The 19,289-nt window shown below is 45.0% G+C and overlaps 1 protein-coding gene and 1 long non-coding RNA gene across 39 annotated transcripts in view; one reads left to right on the top strand and one right to left on the bottom strand.

Annotated features, from left to right (window-relative positions):
• The window catches only part of KALRN (kalirin RhoGEF kinase), a 695,174-nt gene that overhangs the window by 283,714 nt on the left and 392,171 nt on the right, over window positions 1-19,289 (top strand). For all 37 annotated transcript variants that reach the window (XM_084990933.1, XM_084990932.1, XM_084990931.1 and 34 more), the window contains 3 exons: window positions 6,491-6,682; window positions 10,548-10,679; window positions 14,356-14,586. In XM_084990933.1, coding sequence (XP_084847059.1) covers window positions 6,491-6,682; window positions 10,548-10,679; window positions 14,356-14,586 — 555 coding nt within the window. The remainder of the gene's footprint in view (window positions 1-6,490; window positions 6,683-10,547; window positions 10,680-14,355; window positions 14,587-19,289) is intronic.
• Window positions 7,399-13,049, bottom strand: LOC146397696 (uncharacterized). 2 transcript variants are annotated; one of them, XR_014824669.1, is made up of 3 exons: window positions 12,644-13,049; window positions 11,982-12,129; window positions 7,399-9,569 (listed from the first exon to the last, which is right to left on the bottom strand). It is a non-coding gene; the product is annotated as an uncharacterized LOC146397696 (long non-coding RNA). The 2 variants fall into 2 exon arrangements; XR_014824670.1 differs by having other exon boundaries at window positions 7,399-9,678; window positions 12,644-12,878.

Genomic DNA, 19,289 nt, shown 5'->3' with positions numbered 1-19,289 from the left:
GGGTTTAATTCTGGGCTTTCTATCCTGCTCCACTGATCTACATGTCTGTCTTTGTGCCAGTACCATGTGTTATTGATGATTGTTGCTTTGTAGTATAGTGTGAAGTCCAGGCGCCTGATTCCTCCAGCTCCATTTTTCTTTTTCAGGATGTCTTTGGCTATTCTGGGTCTTTTGTGCTTCCAAACAAACTTTAAAATATTTTGTTCGAGTTCTGTGAAAAATGTCCTTGGTAATTTGATAGGGATTGCATTGAATCTGTAGATTGCCGTGGATAGTATAGTCATTTTGATAATATTAACTCTTCCAATCCACAAGCATGGTATGTCTTTCCATCTATTTGTGTCATCTTTGATTTCTTTCATCAGTGGCTTATAGTTTTCAGAGTACAGATCCTTTGTCTCTTTAGGTAGGTTTACTCCTAGGTATTTTATTCTTTTGGATGCGACGGTAAACGGGATTGCTTCCCTAATTTCTTTTTCTGCTCTTTCATTGTTAGTGTAGAGAAATGCCATCAATTTCTGTGTATTCATTTTGTATCCTGCGACTTTGCCAAATTCACGGATGAGCTCTAACAGTTTTCTGGTAGAGTCTTTAGGATTCTCTAGGTATAGTATCATGTCATCTGCCAATAGGGATAGTTTTACTTCTTCCTTTCCAATTTGGATTCCTTTTATCTCTTTTACTTCTTGATTGCTGTGGCTAGGACTTCCAAAACTATGTTGAAGAGTAGTGGTGAGAGTGGACATCCTTGTCTTGTTCCTGATCTCCGTGGGAATTCTTTCAGCTTTTCACCATTGAGAATGATGTTCACTGTGGGTGTGTCATATGTGACCTTTATTATGTTGAGGTAGGTTCCCGTTATGCCCACTTTCTGAAGGGTTTTTATCAGAAATGGGTGTTGGATGTTGTCAAAAGGCTTTTTCCACGTCTATTGAGAGGATCTTATGGTTTTTATTCTTCAGTTTGTTAATGTGGTGTATCACACTGATGGATTTGTGGATAATGAAGAACCCTTGCATCCCTGGGATAAATCCCACTTGATCATGATGTATAATCCTTTCAATGTATTGCTGGATGTGGTTTGCTAGTATTTTGTTGAGGATTTTTGCATCAAAGTTCATCAGTGAAACTGGCCTGTAGTTTTCTTTTTTTGTGGTATCTTAGTCTGGTTTTGGTATCAGGGTGATGGTGGCCTCATAGAATGAGTTTGGGAGTATCCCTTCCTCTGCAATTTTTTGAAATAGTTTCAGAAGAATAGGTGTTAGCTCTTCTCTAAATGCTAGAATTCGCCTGTGAAGCCATCTGGTCCTGGACTTTTGTTTGCTGGAAGTTTTTTAATCACAGTTTCAATTTCAGTTCTTGTGATGGGTCCATTCATCTTTTCTATTTCATCTTGGTTTAGCCTTGGAAGATTGTACTTTTCTAACAATTGTACCATTTCTTCTAGGTTTTCCATTTTTTTGGCATACAGTTTCATATAGTAGTCTCTTATGATCCTTTGTATTTCTGTGATGTCTGTTGTTACTTCTCCTTTTTCATTTCTAATTTTATTGATTTGAGTCCTCTCTCTTTTTTGCTTGATAAGTCTGGCTAAGTGTTTATCAATTTTGTTGATCTTTTCAGAGAACCAGCTTTTTGTTTCATTGATCTTTTCTATGGTTTTCTTTGCTTCTATTTCATTGATTTCTGCTTTGATCTTTATGATTTCATTCCTTCTACTAACTTTAGATCTTGTCTGTTCTCTCTCGAGCTGCTTTAGATGTAAAGTTAGCTTGTTTATTTGAGCTTTTCCTTGTTTCCTGTGGTGGGCTTGTATTGCTATAAACTTTCCTCTTAGAACAGCTTTTGTTGCATCCCATAGGTTTTGGAGTGTAGTATCTTTGTTGTCATTTGCTGCTAGGTATTTTTAAATTTCCTCTTTGATTTCTTCAGTGATCCACTGGTTGTTTAGTAGCATGTTGTTTAGTCTCCACATGTTTGTGTTTTTTGCAGTTTTTTCCTTGTTGTTGATTTCCAGTCATATAGCGTTGTGGTCAGAAAATATGCTTGATATGATTTCAATTTTCTTAAAGTTATGGAGGTTGGATTTGTAGCCCAGGATATGATCAACCTTAGAGAATATTCCATGTACACTTGAGAAGAATGTGTATTCTGCTGCTTTTGGATGGAATGTCCTATAAATATCTATTAAGTCCATCTGGTTTAAAGCTTCATTCATGGCCTGTGTTTCCTTATTGATTTTCTGTCTGGTTGATCTGTCCATTGCTGTAAGTGGGGTGTCCAAGTCCCCCACTATTATTGTGTTATTGTTGATTTGTTCTTTTAAGGTTGTTAGCAGTTGCCTTATATGTTGTGGTGAACCTGTGTTGGGTGCGTAGATATTTAAAATTGTTATAGCTTCTTCTTGGATTGATGCTTTGATCATTATGTAATGTTCTTCTTTGTCCCTTGAAATATTCTTCATTTTAAAGTCTATTTTGTCTGATAGGAGTATTGCTACTCCAGCTTTCTTTTGATCCCCATTTGCATGACATATTTTCTTCCATCCTCTCACTTTCAATTTGTATGTGTCCCTAGAAGTGAAGTGGGTCTCTTGAAGACAGCATATATATGGGCCTTGTTTTTGAATCCATTCAGCCAGTCTATGTCTTTTGGTTGGGGCGTTTAGTGCATTAACATTTAAGGTAATTATTGATATGTATGTTCTTATTGCCATTTTATTAATTGCTTTGGATTTGTTTTTGCTGCTCTTTTTTCTTTCCTTCTTCTCTTATTCTCTCCTCTTCTTGTTTGATGATTATCTTTAGTGTTGTATTTGAGTTGATTTTTCTTTGTTTGTGTATCAATTGTAGATTTTTTGGTTTGCAGTTATTCTGAAGTTTTGATATGAGTCTAAATGTACACGAGGTTATTTTAAGTTGTTGTTCTCTTGATTGCAAGTTCATCTCCAGTGTCCTGTATTTGTACCCACCTCTTCTCATGATTTCTGATTTTGGTGGTATAATCGTGCATGGATGATTTTGTATCTTTACTGTAGATATACCTTTACTGGTGAGCCTTATCATTTGTGGCATTTTTGTTTCCTGTTGCTGTCTTTTCTTTTCTGCCTATAGAAGTTCTTTAGTATTTGTTGTAAGGCTGGTTTAGTGTTGCTGAATTCTCTCAGCTTTTGCTTATCTGTGAAGGTTTTGATTTCTCCTTCAAATCTGAATGAGAGCCTTGCTGGGTAGAGTAATCTTAGTTGGAGGTTTCTTCCTTTCATCGCGTTAGCTATATCATGCCACTCCCTCCTGGCCTGCAGAGTTTCTGCTGAAAAATCTGCCAATAACCTTATTGGGGTTCCCTTGTATGTTATTTGTTTCTTTTCCCTAGCTGCTTTCAAGATTTTCTCTTTGTCTTTAATTTTGGTCAGTTTGATTAATATGTGTCTCGGGGTGTTCCTCCTTGGGTGTATTTTATATGGTACTCTTGTGCTTCCTGGATTTGAGTGGGTGCTTCCTTCCCCATGTTAGGGAAGTTTTCAGCTGTTACCTCTTGGAATATTTTTTCTGTCTCCTTCTCTCTCTCCCTTCTCCTTCTGGCATCCCTATAATATGGATGTTGGTGTGTTTAACATTGTCCCAGAGTTCTCTGAGATGCTCTTCATTTGTTTTCAATCTTTTTTCTCTTTTCTGTTCCGCATTCATAATTTCCTCTAATCTGTCCTCCCCCTCACTTATTCGTTCTTCAGCCTCCTGTATTCTGCTGTTAGCTGCTTCTAGTGACTTTTTATTTCAGTTATTGTATTTTGCATGTCTTCTTGTTTAAGGTTTATATCTTGTATCTCTTTGCTCAGTGTTTCCTGTAAGTTATCCATCTTTGCCTCCAGTTTATTCCCAATGTCTTGCATCATCTTCAGCATCAACAGTCTAAAGTCTTTTTCTTGGAGGTTGAGAATGTCCTCATGGCTTAGCTGATTTTCTGGGGTTTTTCCTTTCTCCCTCGTCTGAGTTATAGTCCTCTGTCTTTTCATTTTTATAGGATTTTGGTGTGGTGACCTTTTTACAGATAAAAGAGTTGTAGCCTCTCTTACTTCTGCTGTCTGCCCCCCTGTGGCTGAAGTCTCTATGGGGGCTTGCTGTAGGCTTCCTGATGGGAGAGGCTGATGCCTGCCCACTGGTAGGTGGAGCTGATTCTAATCCCTCTGGTGGTTGGGGCTTAGTCTCTGGGGTTAGAGGTGTCTGTGTGCTTGAGGGGTCTTTAGGTAGTCTGTTTACTGAGGGTTGGGGCTGTGATCCCACCTGGATTGTTGTTTTCCCTAGGGCTTCTCAGATTTGATGGGTGGGGCCAGATTTTCCCTAAATGGCCACCTCCAGAGAAAGGCAGGGCTGCTGAATATTCCCGAGAGCTTTGCTTTCAATGTCCTTCCCTCACAAGAAGCCACATTCACCCCTGTTTTCCCAGGAGGTCCTCCAAGAACTGCAGTCAGGTTTGACCCAGATTCCTATGGAGACTTTGCTTTGCCCTGGGACCCAGTGCACATGAAAGTCCGTGTGTGGCTTTTAAGAACGGGGTCTCCGTTTCCCCCAGTCCCATGGAGCTCCTGTGCACAAGCCCCACTGGCCTTCAATGCCAGATGCTCCAGGGGCTCTTTCTCCCAGTGCAAGTTCCCCACATGTGAGAGTTTGATGTGGGGCTCAGCACTCTCACTCCTGTAGGTGAGTCTCTGTGAACCAGGTAGTTTCCAGTCTGTGGGGCTTCCCACCCGGCAGGTATGGGGTTGTTTATATCATGTAATCACCCCTCCTACCTCTTGATGTGTCCTTCTCTTTTTCTTCTGGAGTAGGATATCTTTTTTAAGGTTTCCAGTCCATTTGAGTGAAGACTGCTCAGTCTTCAGTTGTGAATTTTGTTGTTTATAGGAGAGAAGTTGAGCTCCAGTCCTTCTATTCTGCCATCTTAATCCCATCTCCTCTTTTCTTCTATTTCTAAATCAGAGTGGTTTTTCTGTCGGTTCTATAAAGAGAGTTTAATTTTAAGAAGAAACCCTATCCTAACTCAGAAAACAGGGCTGATAATGACTCCTAAATCTTTAAAGGATAGTTATTTCAAATAATAAGAGTTACTAGTATTCTAGTTCTATTAACGAAATGCATTATGTCAGAAAGTTCTCAGATCAGACTTCACACAGAGATTACACCTGGGAGGTCATTAAACATTAGGATGGATTTTTGTTCAAGTAGTTCTCTTAACCTCAGAGTTTCCACAGAGACCTTTTAAAGGAAGGGAGACCTTATCCACTTGGCTCAGGTTTGGGATGGAGTTCTTGAGGTTGGAGACAATGAAGATGAATGGGGAGCAGGAGGGAAGAGGGAAAGGAAAATAAAGAACCTTCATTAAACTTACCCATTATTAATGAACTACCACTGAGCTGATAGAGCCAAGAGAAAATGCTGTTGCTGAAGAATATTTATTATCATATGAGAAGATTCATAACAAAGAACAAAGGTATGCCAGCAACCTGCCACTCTGGTCCTTCTTCAGACAGACATTGTGTGAGTCAGAAAAGCTCCCTGGAGGTGACACAATATTACTCAATTGTTTTGACACCTCAATTAATAGGAGGTAGCGGTTAAAAATAACCATTCTCATTACTGTCTTCGTTTGTGGGGGTTTCCTTTTGTCTTAGTCCTTCCTAGAGAATTTTCTGCTGGCCTAGTAGGGACCATCACACATGATCATGAATTTTTAATTGGAAATCAAAGATAGAAATGAATATAAACAAAACACTGGGTAAGAGCAGTCAGCAGTCCCAGGAGACCCCCCACAGATGCCTTTTTGGGGTCAGGTAGGAAAATGTTCTGAAGTCAAGTAGAGATAAGAAAGGGCTCCACAGACTGTATTTTTAGCATGGATGTTGTGGCTACATGTGCTCTCTCTATTTAAGCCCTGGCTGCTGGCCAGTTCTCCAGCTCTCTCGGTGGGGGAAGCGCAGCAAAGTCTTCACTTGGTGGTAGGAAGATGTGTAGTTATCATGTGCCATGTGTCCTTTGCCCTGCACCCTGTTGTAGTTGACAGTAGTGCCCTGGGTACAGCTTTCTCCTGAGTGAGAGAGGTGCCTTTGGCTCCTCTGGCTGTTGCCCTGGTCTGAGCCATTGCTTCCAGAGAGAAACTCTTCCAAGTATCATGCTATCCCCTTGGCTTGACCTCCTAAGATGACTGCGAGGATTATTACAGTGGTCCATGTAAGGTGACTGCATTCATGGGCATTCATAGTTGGCACAAAAACTATGTTGGTCCCCAGAATGTACCTGCCAGCTACTAAAACTTTGTGTCATAGACAGAGACCTCCTTTGGCCCCCAAGTGGATACACTGGCGTGGCCAATACTAGACTCTCTCAGACTTTTTGTTCTGGGTAACCTCCTTCCCCATGTATTCCCCTGCCTAGAGTGCTGCGTGAGTGCCTTTTGAGCCTGCCCCACTAAGCGCCTGTTCTCCCTTGCTTCCCAGAATGCCTATGTCAACATCAACCGCATCATGTCTGTGGCTTCCCGCCTCTCAGAGGCTGGCCATTATGCCTCGCAGCAAATCAAGCAGATCTCCACGCAGCTAGACCAGGAGTGGAAGAGCTTTGCGGCCGCCCTGGATGAACGCAGCACCATCCTCGCCATGTCTGCGGTGTTCCATCAGAAGGCTGAGCAGGTGAGGTCAAGGGAGCTGCTGTAGTAGCCAGCAGTGGGGAGTAGAGGGACAGGGCCAGGGCAGGGTGGGGATACGTACACTGAGGGTGGAGAGCCCCTCCTCTCCTCAGAATACCAAAGACCCTGCTGAGTAGTTGTGACAATAATCCATGTTCTACACTTTCATGGCCCCTGTGGGCCCAGAGACATTGGTAACTCTTGGTGGCTTTGCTTAACAGTTAGACAGGAAGGAACCCAGAGCCTGTTTACATTCTGCTTAGTGGCTTATTGTTGTGTCTGTGCGAGTGTGTGTGTGATGACTGCTTAGTTTGTTTTCCATGAGCATAGACCAAAAGGGTGAAACAAAACTGATCATTGACTGCTGAGAGCAGGAGGAAACTAATTTTACATCAAGCATTTGCTGTGAGTAATGGTAATGTAATAATAATACAATGGACAAAAATAATAATTACTTATTGCCATTTACTTACTGTCATTGGCCAGTGACATGGACTAACCCGTTTTGTAGAGAGAAGCAGAGAAACTCAGGGAGATTAAGTGATCTAAGATCCAGTGGCATGTTGGAGCTGACTCTAACCAGCTTGGGGAGAGCCAATTGTTGAATTTTCAGGAATTCTATGAGCTGATTGTTAAATATAGCCATTACTTTAAACTATGTAAATTTAAATTAAATACAGCATATTAAAGACAAAGGTAAGGAGTATTCAACACTCATCATTTTCAATTATTTTACCACATTTTATTATTTTCCGTATTCTTGGTATTATTTCTGTTTACGTCTGTGGTAGAAACAACATACAGTTATGGCTCCTGATTACTTCTTCCCAATTCCACATTTGATGGTTTTGTGATGGTAACATGAATAGGCCAAGGTAAAAGTTTTGCACCATGAAAATCATCAGATGTTAATAAGCCAGGGTTTGATTTGTTGTTTTATTGATTATCTGGAGTCTTAAGAAAATTAGAGGGAAAATAAATCTTATAAAATGCAATTTAAGGAGTTCCTGTTGTGGCTCAGCGGTTAACAAACTCGACTAGGAACCATGAGGTTGCGGGTTCAATCCTTGGCCTAACTCAGTGGGATAAGGATCTGGCATTGCCATGAGCTATGGAGTAGGTCTCAGACACAGCTCGGATCCTGCATTGCTATGGCTGTGGTGTAGGCTAGAGCTGTATCTCAGATTTGACCCCTAGCCTGGAAACCTTAATATGCCGTAGATGTGGCCCTAAAAAGCAAAAATAAATAAATAAATAAACAAATAAAATGCAAATTAAGCCTAAAAATGTGCCCTGTGTATAGCTGTTACATTATGAACAGCACACAAACTTAAGGAAATAAACCTCTGATAGTCAAAAGCTATTATTCAATTTATCAAGGAAGTCACTTGCAGTCATTGGTGAATGAGTAACATTCTGACATGTCTCCAGATATTTTTCACTTTTGTGCTACACCTTAACAAAAGTGAAAGTATCAACCAGCTTTTTTGTTGGAACTATATGTTTGTCACTTGCACATGAAAGCATCTGTGAGAAGCAATTTGTTACATGGAATTTATCATAAGAAACATTCTCTATGTTATTATTCTTTGTAAATTATGTGCTATTCACCTTTTATACAAGCAAAGTTTATAACACACGTGTATGTGTGTGTACACATACATATATACCTTTGTATGCTGGTTAGTAAACACCCCTATGAAAATGATACAATCAATAGGCATCTGGGATTTCAATCCAGGTGTGTCTAACTTTAAAGCCTTGGTCTTAACCTCTAAATTTCTTTATATGTATGACATTTGGGTAGCTCGAAGATAATATGATCAGGCACAAGGTCACACCTTAAATATCTTCCTCAGCTGCCTACCTAACTTGGAAGGCAGCATGGGACAACTGAAAGTCTCGGCTTTGATGCCAGACACAGGTAGGTCCTAAGCATTAATTCCTGGGCAAGTCACCTCATCTTCCAGAGCTTGTTTCTTCATCTTTAATGTGGAGGTAGTCATAAATCTCACAGCACTGTTTTAAGAATTAGAGGTGGAGCATGTAAGGTGCCTAGTGTGTTTTTTAAATGGTAGACATCACTACTGCAGGTATTTGTTCAACATACTATCCTGTATCATAGTATTTCCTCCACTTGTGTCTGTTTCCATCTGAGACCTCCCCAAAGATATTAAGTCAAGAACAGCCCTTACACATGGAGAGGGATCCAGCCTCTTTGTTGTTGTTGCTGTTGTTTAAGATGATGTAAGATGTTGGGGGAAGTGGCTGATAGTGACCGATTTGTTCTTGGACCATGAGAATATTCACGTCTCATCTCCTGTCCTCTCTTCAGCCTTATCATTTGCACACTTTGTTGAAGTTTCTCCAGCTTGGCAGTGGAGGTTCGGTACTTCTCTCTCTCTTTCTTTCTCTCCTTGAGATGACCATTCTGTGGGATCTGCTATGGGACTCTGGTTAGACTCTGATAGATGTCTCAAAGGCCTTGAAAAGGAACTCCCCCACAGCAGTCACAGGAGTGTCAAGTTGCTTTCAGGTTCCTTTAAAAAATGATTGTTGCTGAAGCAAAGCAGCTTCTGAGATATAGCAAGTGCGTGCAGTCTGACCCTGGCTGCCACCCAGCATTTTTCCACGTGTAATAAAAACATACAGAGAAAAAACCAACCTGGCTAAGGACTGAAAGCTGACAATAATACCAAGACTAGAACTCACACAGTTGCAGAAACCTAGTACCTGAGCTGAGAGCAACTGAAGGAGTCAACTTCTATTTGATGTTTCCTGACTTGGATTAGTTTGGATCAGAAGTGGTTTTATTTGTATCCTTTTTTGAATGCAGTTTCTCAGGTATTTCCATTCCTTCAGGGAAACTCATAAACCATGCTTCCTTTTAGCTGGAAAACACATGCAGATACACATACATACACACCGAACAGCAGGTTCAAGGCTATTTTTTCAATGTGTTTATTTGGGCAGCTCTTTATTATCCTCATATGGGCTGTCCTAGGCAATGAGATAAAAAGGTATTTAGGCAATTAATTTAAGTGGAGCTGTGCAGCCAGGCAAGAAGAATCACAGACAGAACCATTCCAGACTGTTGGGTGAAGAATTATTTGCATTTTAGAGGTGTATTTTCCACCCAATAAATCTGAGTGATTTCAGTTAGCTAACCCTTTGTGCATGGAGACCCAGAGTCTTCCACAGTTGTTAGTTTTAACTTTTAAATAATTTGATGTCTGTCAAGAGCTATGTCTATATATCACATCTCAGAAGCCACGGTAGGCACAGTACAGTCCTTCCCCCTCAGCCGCCCTCCCCTCCCCCACCCCCAGGGGATTCTGACCCAACAGCAGGGATCTTGTTGAGTGTTAATCTCCATCCCCTGTGGGAATGGTCTCTGCAAGTTCCCTAGAGTGCCGATTGGGCCTGTGTGAAATGTTCTTTGCTATTCTTCACAGCTCTGTGTCCACACTCTAAATCACATGTTTGGAAACATCCCATTTTATTATATGTTGCCTCTTGCATGTGCCTGTGAGTATGCACAGGACAGGAAGCCGCTGGCACACTTGCATTTTATAATCAGCATGTGGATATAACCTACTGAAAAGGTAGACAGTTCCCATCCCTAGAAATTTCATAAATAGTCATCTATCTTTGTGGGAAACCACACTTCCTAAATGGGTATGAGTCTGACTACTTATCTGGGGTTGGTGTTTGTAGAATTAAAGAAAAAACTCCACCCTCTGCAGTGGACTCTGAAGGCTTCCAGAGGTCCTGATGCTTATTCCCAAGGTGTCTGACCATCTCTACATAATCTGCCCCTTACCCACCCCCAGTGCCCCCACACTGACCCAGCTGGCATCTCCTTCCAGTTCCTGTCAGGAGTGGACGCCTGGTGCAAGATGTGCAGTGAAGGTGGCCTGCCATCCGAGATGCAGGACCTGGAGCTGGCGATCCACCACCACCAGTCCTTGTATGAGCAGGTGACCCAGGCCTACACAGAGGTGAGAACCAAGGAGGACACCCAGGTGTCCTGGCTCTGTGTGTGTGTGGGGGGGAGGTGTGTTGGGGGGTGGCACAGCCTGTGTGCTATGTAATTGCCTGAGTTGGACTAAGAAGAAGAGAGGCTGTTTTTCTTCCTTTGGCACATCTTTAAGATCCTTGATCTATGAATGGTGGTGTCTCCAGCCAGCAAACAGGAAAATGCAGCCATCAGCAGGCACCACCTTGGTGTCCGTGTACACACACACACATACACACACCCCTCACCCTGTGTGAAGATCAGACTCTCTCCTCTGAGGAAGAACTATAAGACAGCAAGGCAGTGCTTCTCTGGAGTAGCTTCCTGACTGGTAAGCGGGCATGTACGCACTAGCCCTGCCACCCCTTTCATGAAGTAGCTTATCAAAAAATACTAGTTTTACCACCAGAGGGTCCATAGGACATCTCACCATGGGATGGAGGTGAGTACGTGTGGGAGTGAGAAGCTGCTGTGGAAGCAGAGGACAGACTAAAGCCTCTTCTGCTGAAAAGTCAAAGGCTGGGAGCTTGGTACACATTAGGAGGGGAAAACACGTCCTTTCAAAAGGAGAAGGAAAAAGGAAAAGTAAAAAGAAAGGGACCTACAGGTGCACCTGTGTGTTTATATACAGTAAGTTCGCTAACTCTGAGGGAAGGGCTGAGGGATGTGAAGAGATGGGCCAATTACGGAAGCTGGGTGAGGAGGGCAAAGGGTACTCACTGCTTGCCGGTGGGTTTTCTTGGGGGCAAGGTCAACTGGAGCACTGTTTCTCAGAGTGGGTTCCTGGACCACCTGTCTCAGGTGAGCCTGAGGCACGTGTTAAAGATGCAGATTCCGGAGTTCCCATCATGGCGCAGCGGAAACGAATCTGACTAAGAACCATGAGGTTGCAGGTTTGATCCCTGGCCTTGCTCAGTGGGTTAAGAATCTGGCGTTGCTGTGAGCTGTGGTGTAGGTCGCAGACATGGCTTGGATCTGGTGTTGGTGTGGCTTTGGTATAGGCCAGTAGCAACAGCTCCGATTCGACCCCTAGCCTGGGAACCTCCATGTGCCATGGGTGCAGCCCTAAAAAAAAGACAAAAGACAAAAAAAAATTGCGGATTCCTGGTTCCAATCCAGGCTGAATCAGAATGTGAAGAAGTGGGACCCAGAACCTCCATTCTAATAAATATTACCCTAAGTGAGTTTGGTGCATGTCAAAGTCGAAGAACGAATGGCCACTGGGTAAGAATAAGCGTTTTTACCACAGTCAAAACCAAAGCTTGAATCCTGGCTCCCTTCTTACCTTTGTGACCTCGGGCAAGTTACTTAAACACCTGAAGCCTCCGTTTCTTCCTCTGTAAAACGAAGGGGATCTCAGCCGCCTGTAGTTTTGAGGGTTGTAAAGATAATCCATGTAATGCACTTGGCCCAGCGCCTGACGGTAATAAGTGCTGAAAAATGGGAACAGGTTTCATCATTAGAGGAGGCAGAGAGGGAGGCTTGTGAGCCAAGCCTGATCTCATCAGCTCTGCTCCAAGCCTTTCGTTGTAACAGAACTGGCCTCTGCCCATGGGTCAAGGGTCTCTAAATTTCTTCCTTATGTAACACAAAATCAGAGCAACACAAATGAGGTGAATATTTTACGTACACAGTTCACACACGTGTAGTGTGAGTGTCATTATATGAAGAGATGCAACATTTCTCCCAGTTAATTCTCAGGCCTTAGCACTTTGGGACATAGGCGCTTCCTCCAAGCCCACTGCAGAGGTCAGGGGGTTGCCCCCACCTCCTGCACATGTGGACTGAGGTAGAAGACTGGAACTTGAATGCCCTTGTATTTCAGGACTTGGTCCTCCATCTGGAACCACCCTGCCCTGGCTGTAGCCCAATGCCCTGGCAGTATTGCTCAGAATTCCCTGAAGAGAGCTCTCTTGGGTATAGCCGTAGGATGCATGTCTTACTCACATTACAGTGTTGTTTAGGAGATGCTTCCTCTCTTCCTCTCCTGGCCATTCGTCATGGAAAGCAGGCATGGTGGCATGGGGTGGATAGAGGTGGGCACTGAAACTGACCCTATTCATCCAGCCAGGCTCCCCCTCCTGGCTCAGCTGCTTCCTTGCCAGTGCTCCTCTTGGGTCAAGCCCCAGCCCCACACGCACCTCTGTGGCTCTATCACCTGGGGAGTAACAGCTGCCTCTGTGCTCCTGGACCCACAGCCAAGCTATTATCAGGATGTGAGGGTGGGGGAGGGGAGACTGCGAGCCCAGCAAACAGCTCCCCCTTAGTCAACACCTTTCCCACATTGCGGGAAGGAAAAGAAGACCATTTCAACTCCAAACCAACCCTGACTTCATTGTTAACCAAATTAATTTGGGGTCTTAAAATTCCTATCAATTCCCTAGTCACCCCTATTTTAAATTAGAAAGACACATGCTTGCTGGATACTCTGCCAAGCACTGGAGAGCCACAGGTGTCAATCAGGTGACGCCACTTTCCAGAAATGTTGCCAGGATTCCAGTGACAAGTGACAGGGTGTCACCCCCACTGGTTTCAGCTCTGAGGGTAGATGTTGGGGAGCCCAGGGGCTTGGAGGTTGTGTCTGCAACCTAACGGTCCCTCCCTTACTCTGCGTGTTCTAGAAAGATGGAGATATTACCTTTTTTCAGGAGGGAAAAAAAAACTTGTATAGAACAAGAGTCAAAGAAGTATAACTATAAAAGAATGGAAAATGATAAGGAAAACGACAGGATAGAGAAATGATGATGAGGAGGAGGGGGAGGATAAAGGTAGAAATGCCAGGAGTTCCCGTTGTGGCACAGCAGAGATGAATCTGACGAGGAACCATGAGGTTGCGGGTTTGATCCCTGGCCTTGCTCAGTGGGTTAAGGATCTGGCATTGCCGTGAGCTGTGGTGTGGGTCGCAGACACAGCTCAGATCCTGCATTGCTGTGTCCGTAGTATAGGCCGGCAGCTGTACCTCGGATTAGACCCCTAGCCTGGGAACCTCCATATGCCTCAAGTGCGGCCCTAAATAGCCCCCCAAAAAAGTAGAAATGGCCAGTACAGTGTTCCAAGTCCTATGCTAAATGCCCTGCATGTGTTAACTTATATAGTCCTCACCACGACCCTATGAGGTATGTACTATTACTATCCCTATTGCACAGACAAGGAAACTGAGGCCCAAAGAGGTAATATAAGTTGCCTTTGGCCACACGCCTAGAAGTTTGGAGCGCTGTAGAGGAAGGTGAAGAAAGAAGAGGGAGAGAGGTTTATGGTGTAGCTTATGTTCGGCTTTATCTCTGAAATAATGTTCTGCTTCTGCTGCCTGACCTAGTCAGTGAGTCAGTCAAAATATTTATCAAGTACCCAGTGTCAGGTACTATTCTAGGCTTTAGGAGGTGGGGGATAAACAAGGCAGAACCCCTGCCCTGATGAGGCTGAAACTTAAAGGGGAGAGAGATACCGATTCAGGGTCTGGCAGACCTGGCTACTGCCCCAGCACCTCCTCTCCTACAGGATTCCAGAAGGTTCTGCCCTCCCCAGGCAGCAAGGCAGGCACCACAGCAGCTCGGGCCAGCACCCTCCTTGGGTGTCATGGATCTGGGTAGGACTGAGGTTCTCTCTGTGTCTCACCTGCCCCTCTGCTCCCTTGATTTGACCCTCTTTACCTCTTGCAGGTCAGCCAGGATGGCAAAGCCCTGCTGGATGTGCTGCAGCGTCCCCTGAGTCCTGGGAACTCCGAGTCCCTCACGGCCACAGCCAACTACTCCAAGGCAGTGCACCAGGTGCTGGACGTGGTGCACGAGGTGCTGCACCACCAGCGGCGGCTTGAGAGCATCTGGCAGCACCGCAAGGTGCGGCTCCACCAGCGGCTGCAGCTCTGCGTCTTCCAGCAGGATGTCCAGCAGGTAACGGGCTGCTTCCCTGTGCCTGGCATCCATGGGTGTCCCTGACCTAGGTGATCTGGCCTGATGTGTAGGGGGAAAAGGGCACTTTAGCCCCCAGCAGCTCCCTCCCCCTCGGTACCATCTGACTTGTTAACTGATGCTTCTTACCTAAGTAGCTTCACAGACAAGGCCTCCTCCCCCTCTGGCATTGGAAGGGGGCTCAGTCTGAGAAACAGCTCTCCCTGCACTCAGGTGACATCATTCACTCTGGGAGAAGCTTGACCCTCCCTCAGGCTTCAGCTTTCTGGACAGCTCTGGGCCTGGGGGTTATCTGAGCACTGTCAGGGCTGGACCCTATATAAAGTGAGCTCACCTTTAATCAGGGATGCAGGGGGCCTGCTATAGTTGGGGTGTGGTGGGGTATAGGGCCTTTAAGGGTTCTTTGGCAAGACTGCACTTGGGAAACCAGAGTTAAAACATGGGCTGCTGATAATTGTGTGTTCTATAATTAGAGGCTACTTCAGGCTTAGTCTGTTTTGTTTGTTTTTGTTTTGTGTTACTGTAAAGTCAGAACTTTTCCCTTCACCACAAATAATAGAGAAATGGTTATGTTTCTAACTATAAAAGGACAGCCTTGCCACACATGTCCTTTTGGATGAAATGACCCATTCTTTTCTCCTCATACGTTCTCCATCTGTTTCTTTAGGGAGCCCTGGGAGCTTTTTTCCAAGACTGATCTGCTGGGGGTGGGGGAGCTGGTTGGGAGTCAGAGATGGAGATGAAAGTTAAGGTTTATCATCACCTCCCTGCTGGTTCACTGCGAGATGCAGGGGTGGGGGCCCTTGTGTCATTAGATTTTTCTGCGGCCACCACGTAACTTCAAGATCATTCATATAAAATAGCATTTCATCTTCTTTCATGCCTCCTGCAGTGTGGACCAGGTGTCAACCAAAAGTGTGTTGAAAATTGAGAACAAACTGGACATGTCTTTGGAGTGCTGGATCCCCTAACAGCACTTGCTGGGGGGGCCCTTATACTGGGTACCCTGAGGTGCAGGCAGGTTGGAGGAAGATCCGGGCCCTAATCACAGCTCTGCCACTCTCTGGGTGTGTGGTCACTGCTGTGCAGTAGGTCCCAGGAGTAGATGGCCTTCGGGAGGGTCCCCCCTTCTTAGGCTGCCCTAACTGCATTGCAACCCCCACCCCCCGGCTGAAGCAGTGATTTGTCCTCAGAGGTGACACATCAGCCTCAGAAGAAAGGGGCGCAGAATATATGCTGGCCCAGCCCTGAAACCCTGTGGGACTTGCTGGGGATGGAGAGGCAGATGAATCAGGTGCCTGCTCCTGCCATCTAGAACCGGATCAATAAATCACCCCTGAGCACAGGAGAGCATGGAATTGGCCTGTGATTGAGACAAAGTGAAGTGCCAGCCTCCAGGGGCACACAGAGGGGGCACTACGACTTCAGTGAACTTCCGGTGGCTTTTAGAGAGTATCTGAGCCTTGGATCACACAGCTTCTTGGTGTGCTCTTGGCCCCCCTGCTGTTTTCATGGCTGTTGTCCCTGGGTGGGCTCTGGAGAGGGGCGGGGAGGGGAGGGGCCGGGGCATTGCGAGGAGGGCAGGCAAAAGGCCTCCCCTTCAGGAGAGCAGCATGCAGACTCAGACTATCTGGGAACTGTTGTTATCAGACTTTTCCGTGGCCACCCTGACATCTACACTAAAGTTGGGAAAAAGTAATAAAACTACACTGGTGGCTAATCTAATCATGCTCTTAAAAAGGGGAGCATTTCTGGAATTGAGGCCTGTGGATTCATCTCTACCAAATGAATCATATTTCTAGCACTCAACAAGGGTAAGTAGAAGATTATGAGGTGGGTGGAACAAGGTTTGGATTTTCCATGAGGATTGAATTCCCCAGGATGGTTAATTCCATTGTTCTTTTTGGGACATGTGAAAGCGACTTCTGGGGACAGGACTTCACATTCACTTTCACTCACCATATATCTGACAGCGGGACAGATGCACAAAAAAAAAAAAAAAAAAAAAAGTCAAAAATGAGGGCTATCAAACCTGTGATGGGTCTTACATGCTTCCTGAAACCAAGACAACCATTGGTGCCTGACCCATGTCCAAGCTGGGGCTTCATGGGGCTCTGGATGTAACACTCTCGGTGATTCCAGTGATGGACTCCCAGGCTTCAGGCTTTTGACTTGCAGCTGTGCAAGAGCCTGTCCTAGTCTTCAGAATCAGATTACAAAAGCAGTTTCCCTGCTCTGTGCTCCCATGATTTTATTTCATAATACATACATACATAACGTAAGACAAGGGTGAACGTGCTGTAGAAAATTACATATACTTATTCTTTTTTTTTTTTTTCCTTTTTTACAGCTGCATCTGCAGCATGTGGAAGTTCCCAGGCTAGAGGTCAAATCAGAGCTGCAGCTGCAGGCCTATGCCACAGCCACAGCAACACCAGATCCAAGCTGCGTCTGTGACCTGCCCTGAAGCTTGTGACAACACCGGATCTTTAAACCCACTGAGCAAGGCCAGGGATCAAGCCCACATCCTTATAGATTCTAGCCAGGTTCCTAACCTGCTGAGCCACAACAGGAATTCCTCTCATTCTTTATTTTGCGTGTTTCATCTCTTTTATTCTAGTGTTTCCTTGAGAATAGAAGTCATGGCTGCTGCTTCTCTGTGAAGAAGCTGGGGTTCTCTTTATCGTTGCTCACTTGGCTAGAATTATCATCAGGGGACCCCAAGTTCTGCTTCTGTGACTTGAATACCATCTAACCCTCTCCCCAAGCCATCCCTTAGGTGCCATTGAGTAGGTGGAGGCTGCCTGCAGGGATTGTGATATGAAGTCCGCAGGGTCTCAGGTATCTACTGAAAGCCCAAGCAGAGAACTCAAGGACATGACCTCAGTGCCACGAAGTAGCTTGGTGCTCATCAGTTTTTCCACAAACCAAGGCCTCTGCAGTGGGGCCAGCACTGCACTAGGCTCTGGCAAGGTGCCTGTTTATGTAGAATGGCCATAAGATGTACACATTTGAAAATATAAAGGTCAGTGCTACCCAAGCACACAGGCAGTGTGCAGGCAATTGAGTCCTGTTGCAGCAGTCACAGGCAGAAGCTGAGAAGTCGGAGTTGGTATCGTGAAGGAAGGGAGAATTGGTTGAACCATTTGGTCTGGATCCAAGAACCCTTAGGGTCTAGAGCCATTTACTCTGCAGCCTGAGTGGGAAGCTTGTGAGTGAGCATTGGTGCCTGGGGCAATGCAGTATCACAGACAAACACATGGGCTTAGGAGTCAGATAGCCCAAATTTAAACCCTGCTCCAATGATTCTCAGCTGTGTAACCTTGGGCAAGTGGCCTCACTCCTGGTACTTCAGTTTTCTCACCCCTAAAATAGGATCCATCCCATACCCATCTCACCAGGTTGAATGAGGTACAAGCACAGTGCCTGCCCAGCAGGTAGTTGATCCTCTGGCAGTGTTGTCTGGGATTAGTCACATCCTCTCTTGAGTTGTACTCAGGTATCCCCTGGTACTTTTGCTGTTGTTGGGAACCCCCAGCATGCTTCTCCTATTTCTACAATAGCTACTCTTTCGTGGGTCTGAGTTCCACTTCAGGCAGTGATAAAATCTTAGAACTGCTGAGAACCTGGATGAACATCTAGTCTAACCTGCTGTGGGGTCAAGGAAATTGAGGCCCAGAGGTAGAAAGCAACTTGGCGATAACCATACAACTAGTTAATGGTAGTGCCAGGACAAGAAGCTAAGTCTTTTGGCTCCCAGTCCAGGTGTCCTACTGAAAAGCCACATGAGAGAGGAGCCAGGAAGACAGAGAAAGAGAAGAGACAGGAAGCATATGCACATTCTTACATAGTGGGAGAAAGACAGACAGACACATACATACCCAGAAACAGGGAGGGAGCAGGAGAGACAGAGGCAGACAGTGGGGATGGGAAAGAAAGGAGAGAGATTTAAAGACAGAGAACAATGCAGCTCAGATCTAGCATTGCTAAGACGGTGGCATAGGCCTGCAGCTGCAGCTCCAATTCAACCCCTCACCTGGGAACTTCCATATGCTGTAGGCGAAGCCCTAAAAAAGAAAAAAAAAAAAAAGAGCAGAGAAACAGATCTACACAAGTTAGGAGGAGAAAGAGGAAAAGGAAAGTGGTGGGGGGTGGGGGGCGGAGGGAGGCAGAAGAGAAAGAGACAGGGACTTGTGCTTATGGAGGGTTGGGGGAGAGCAAGCCAGCCTCTCCTCACCTGACTCCTTGTCTAATTGTCATTTCTGGGAGTGGTCTTTGGCCAAGTAGGAATACCATGTCCAAAGCAGAATAAAGCAGAGAGGTTGAAACCAAAGATCGACCCCAGTGAAAAAGAGATTCCATTCAAACATCTGCTTCCAGAATTGTCCTGATACATCGTCTCTGTCGTAGCCCTGCTTGGACCGCAATAGGTGCCCTCTTAACATTCTCTTCCCGCTGGACTTGGGGGCCTCGGAAGTAAGTCTCTAAGGATCAAACTGGAACTTGGGTTCATTAAGCTGCAGGAAGGCATAGATAGGGTGCACCTGCCATAGTATTGCTCATGGAATAATTTTCAGTACTATTGTGTTTCTAGTTTAGAATGGAACTGTACTAAGCAACAGCCAAAAGAGTGCACTATTATAACAACAGCACACTCTTCTTTCCCCAGGCCTATGGCTTCCCAC

The sequence above is a fragment of the Sus scrofa genome, chromosome 13, assembly GCF_054392235.1.
Source record: "Sus scrofa isolate SSC_HxYL_T2T_F1_AM1 chromosome 13, Sscrofa_HxYL_maternal_Yorkshire_Landrace_v2.0, whole genome shotgun sequence".
Taxonomy (NCBI): Eukaryota; Metazoa; Chordata; class Mammalia; order Artiodactyla; family Suidae; genus Sus; species Sus scrofa.
Note: the sequence above shows the minus strand (reverse complement) of the source record. Positions and strands in the feature narration are given on the sequence as shown.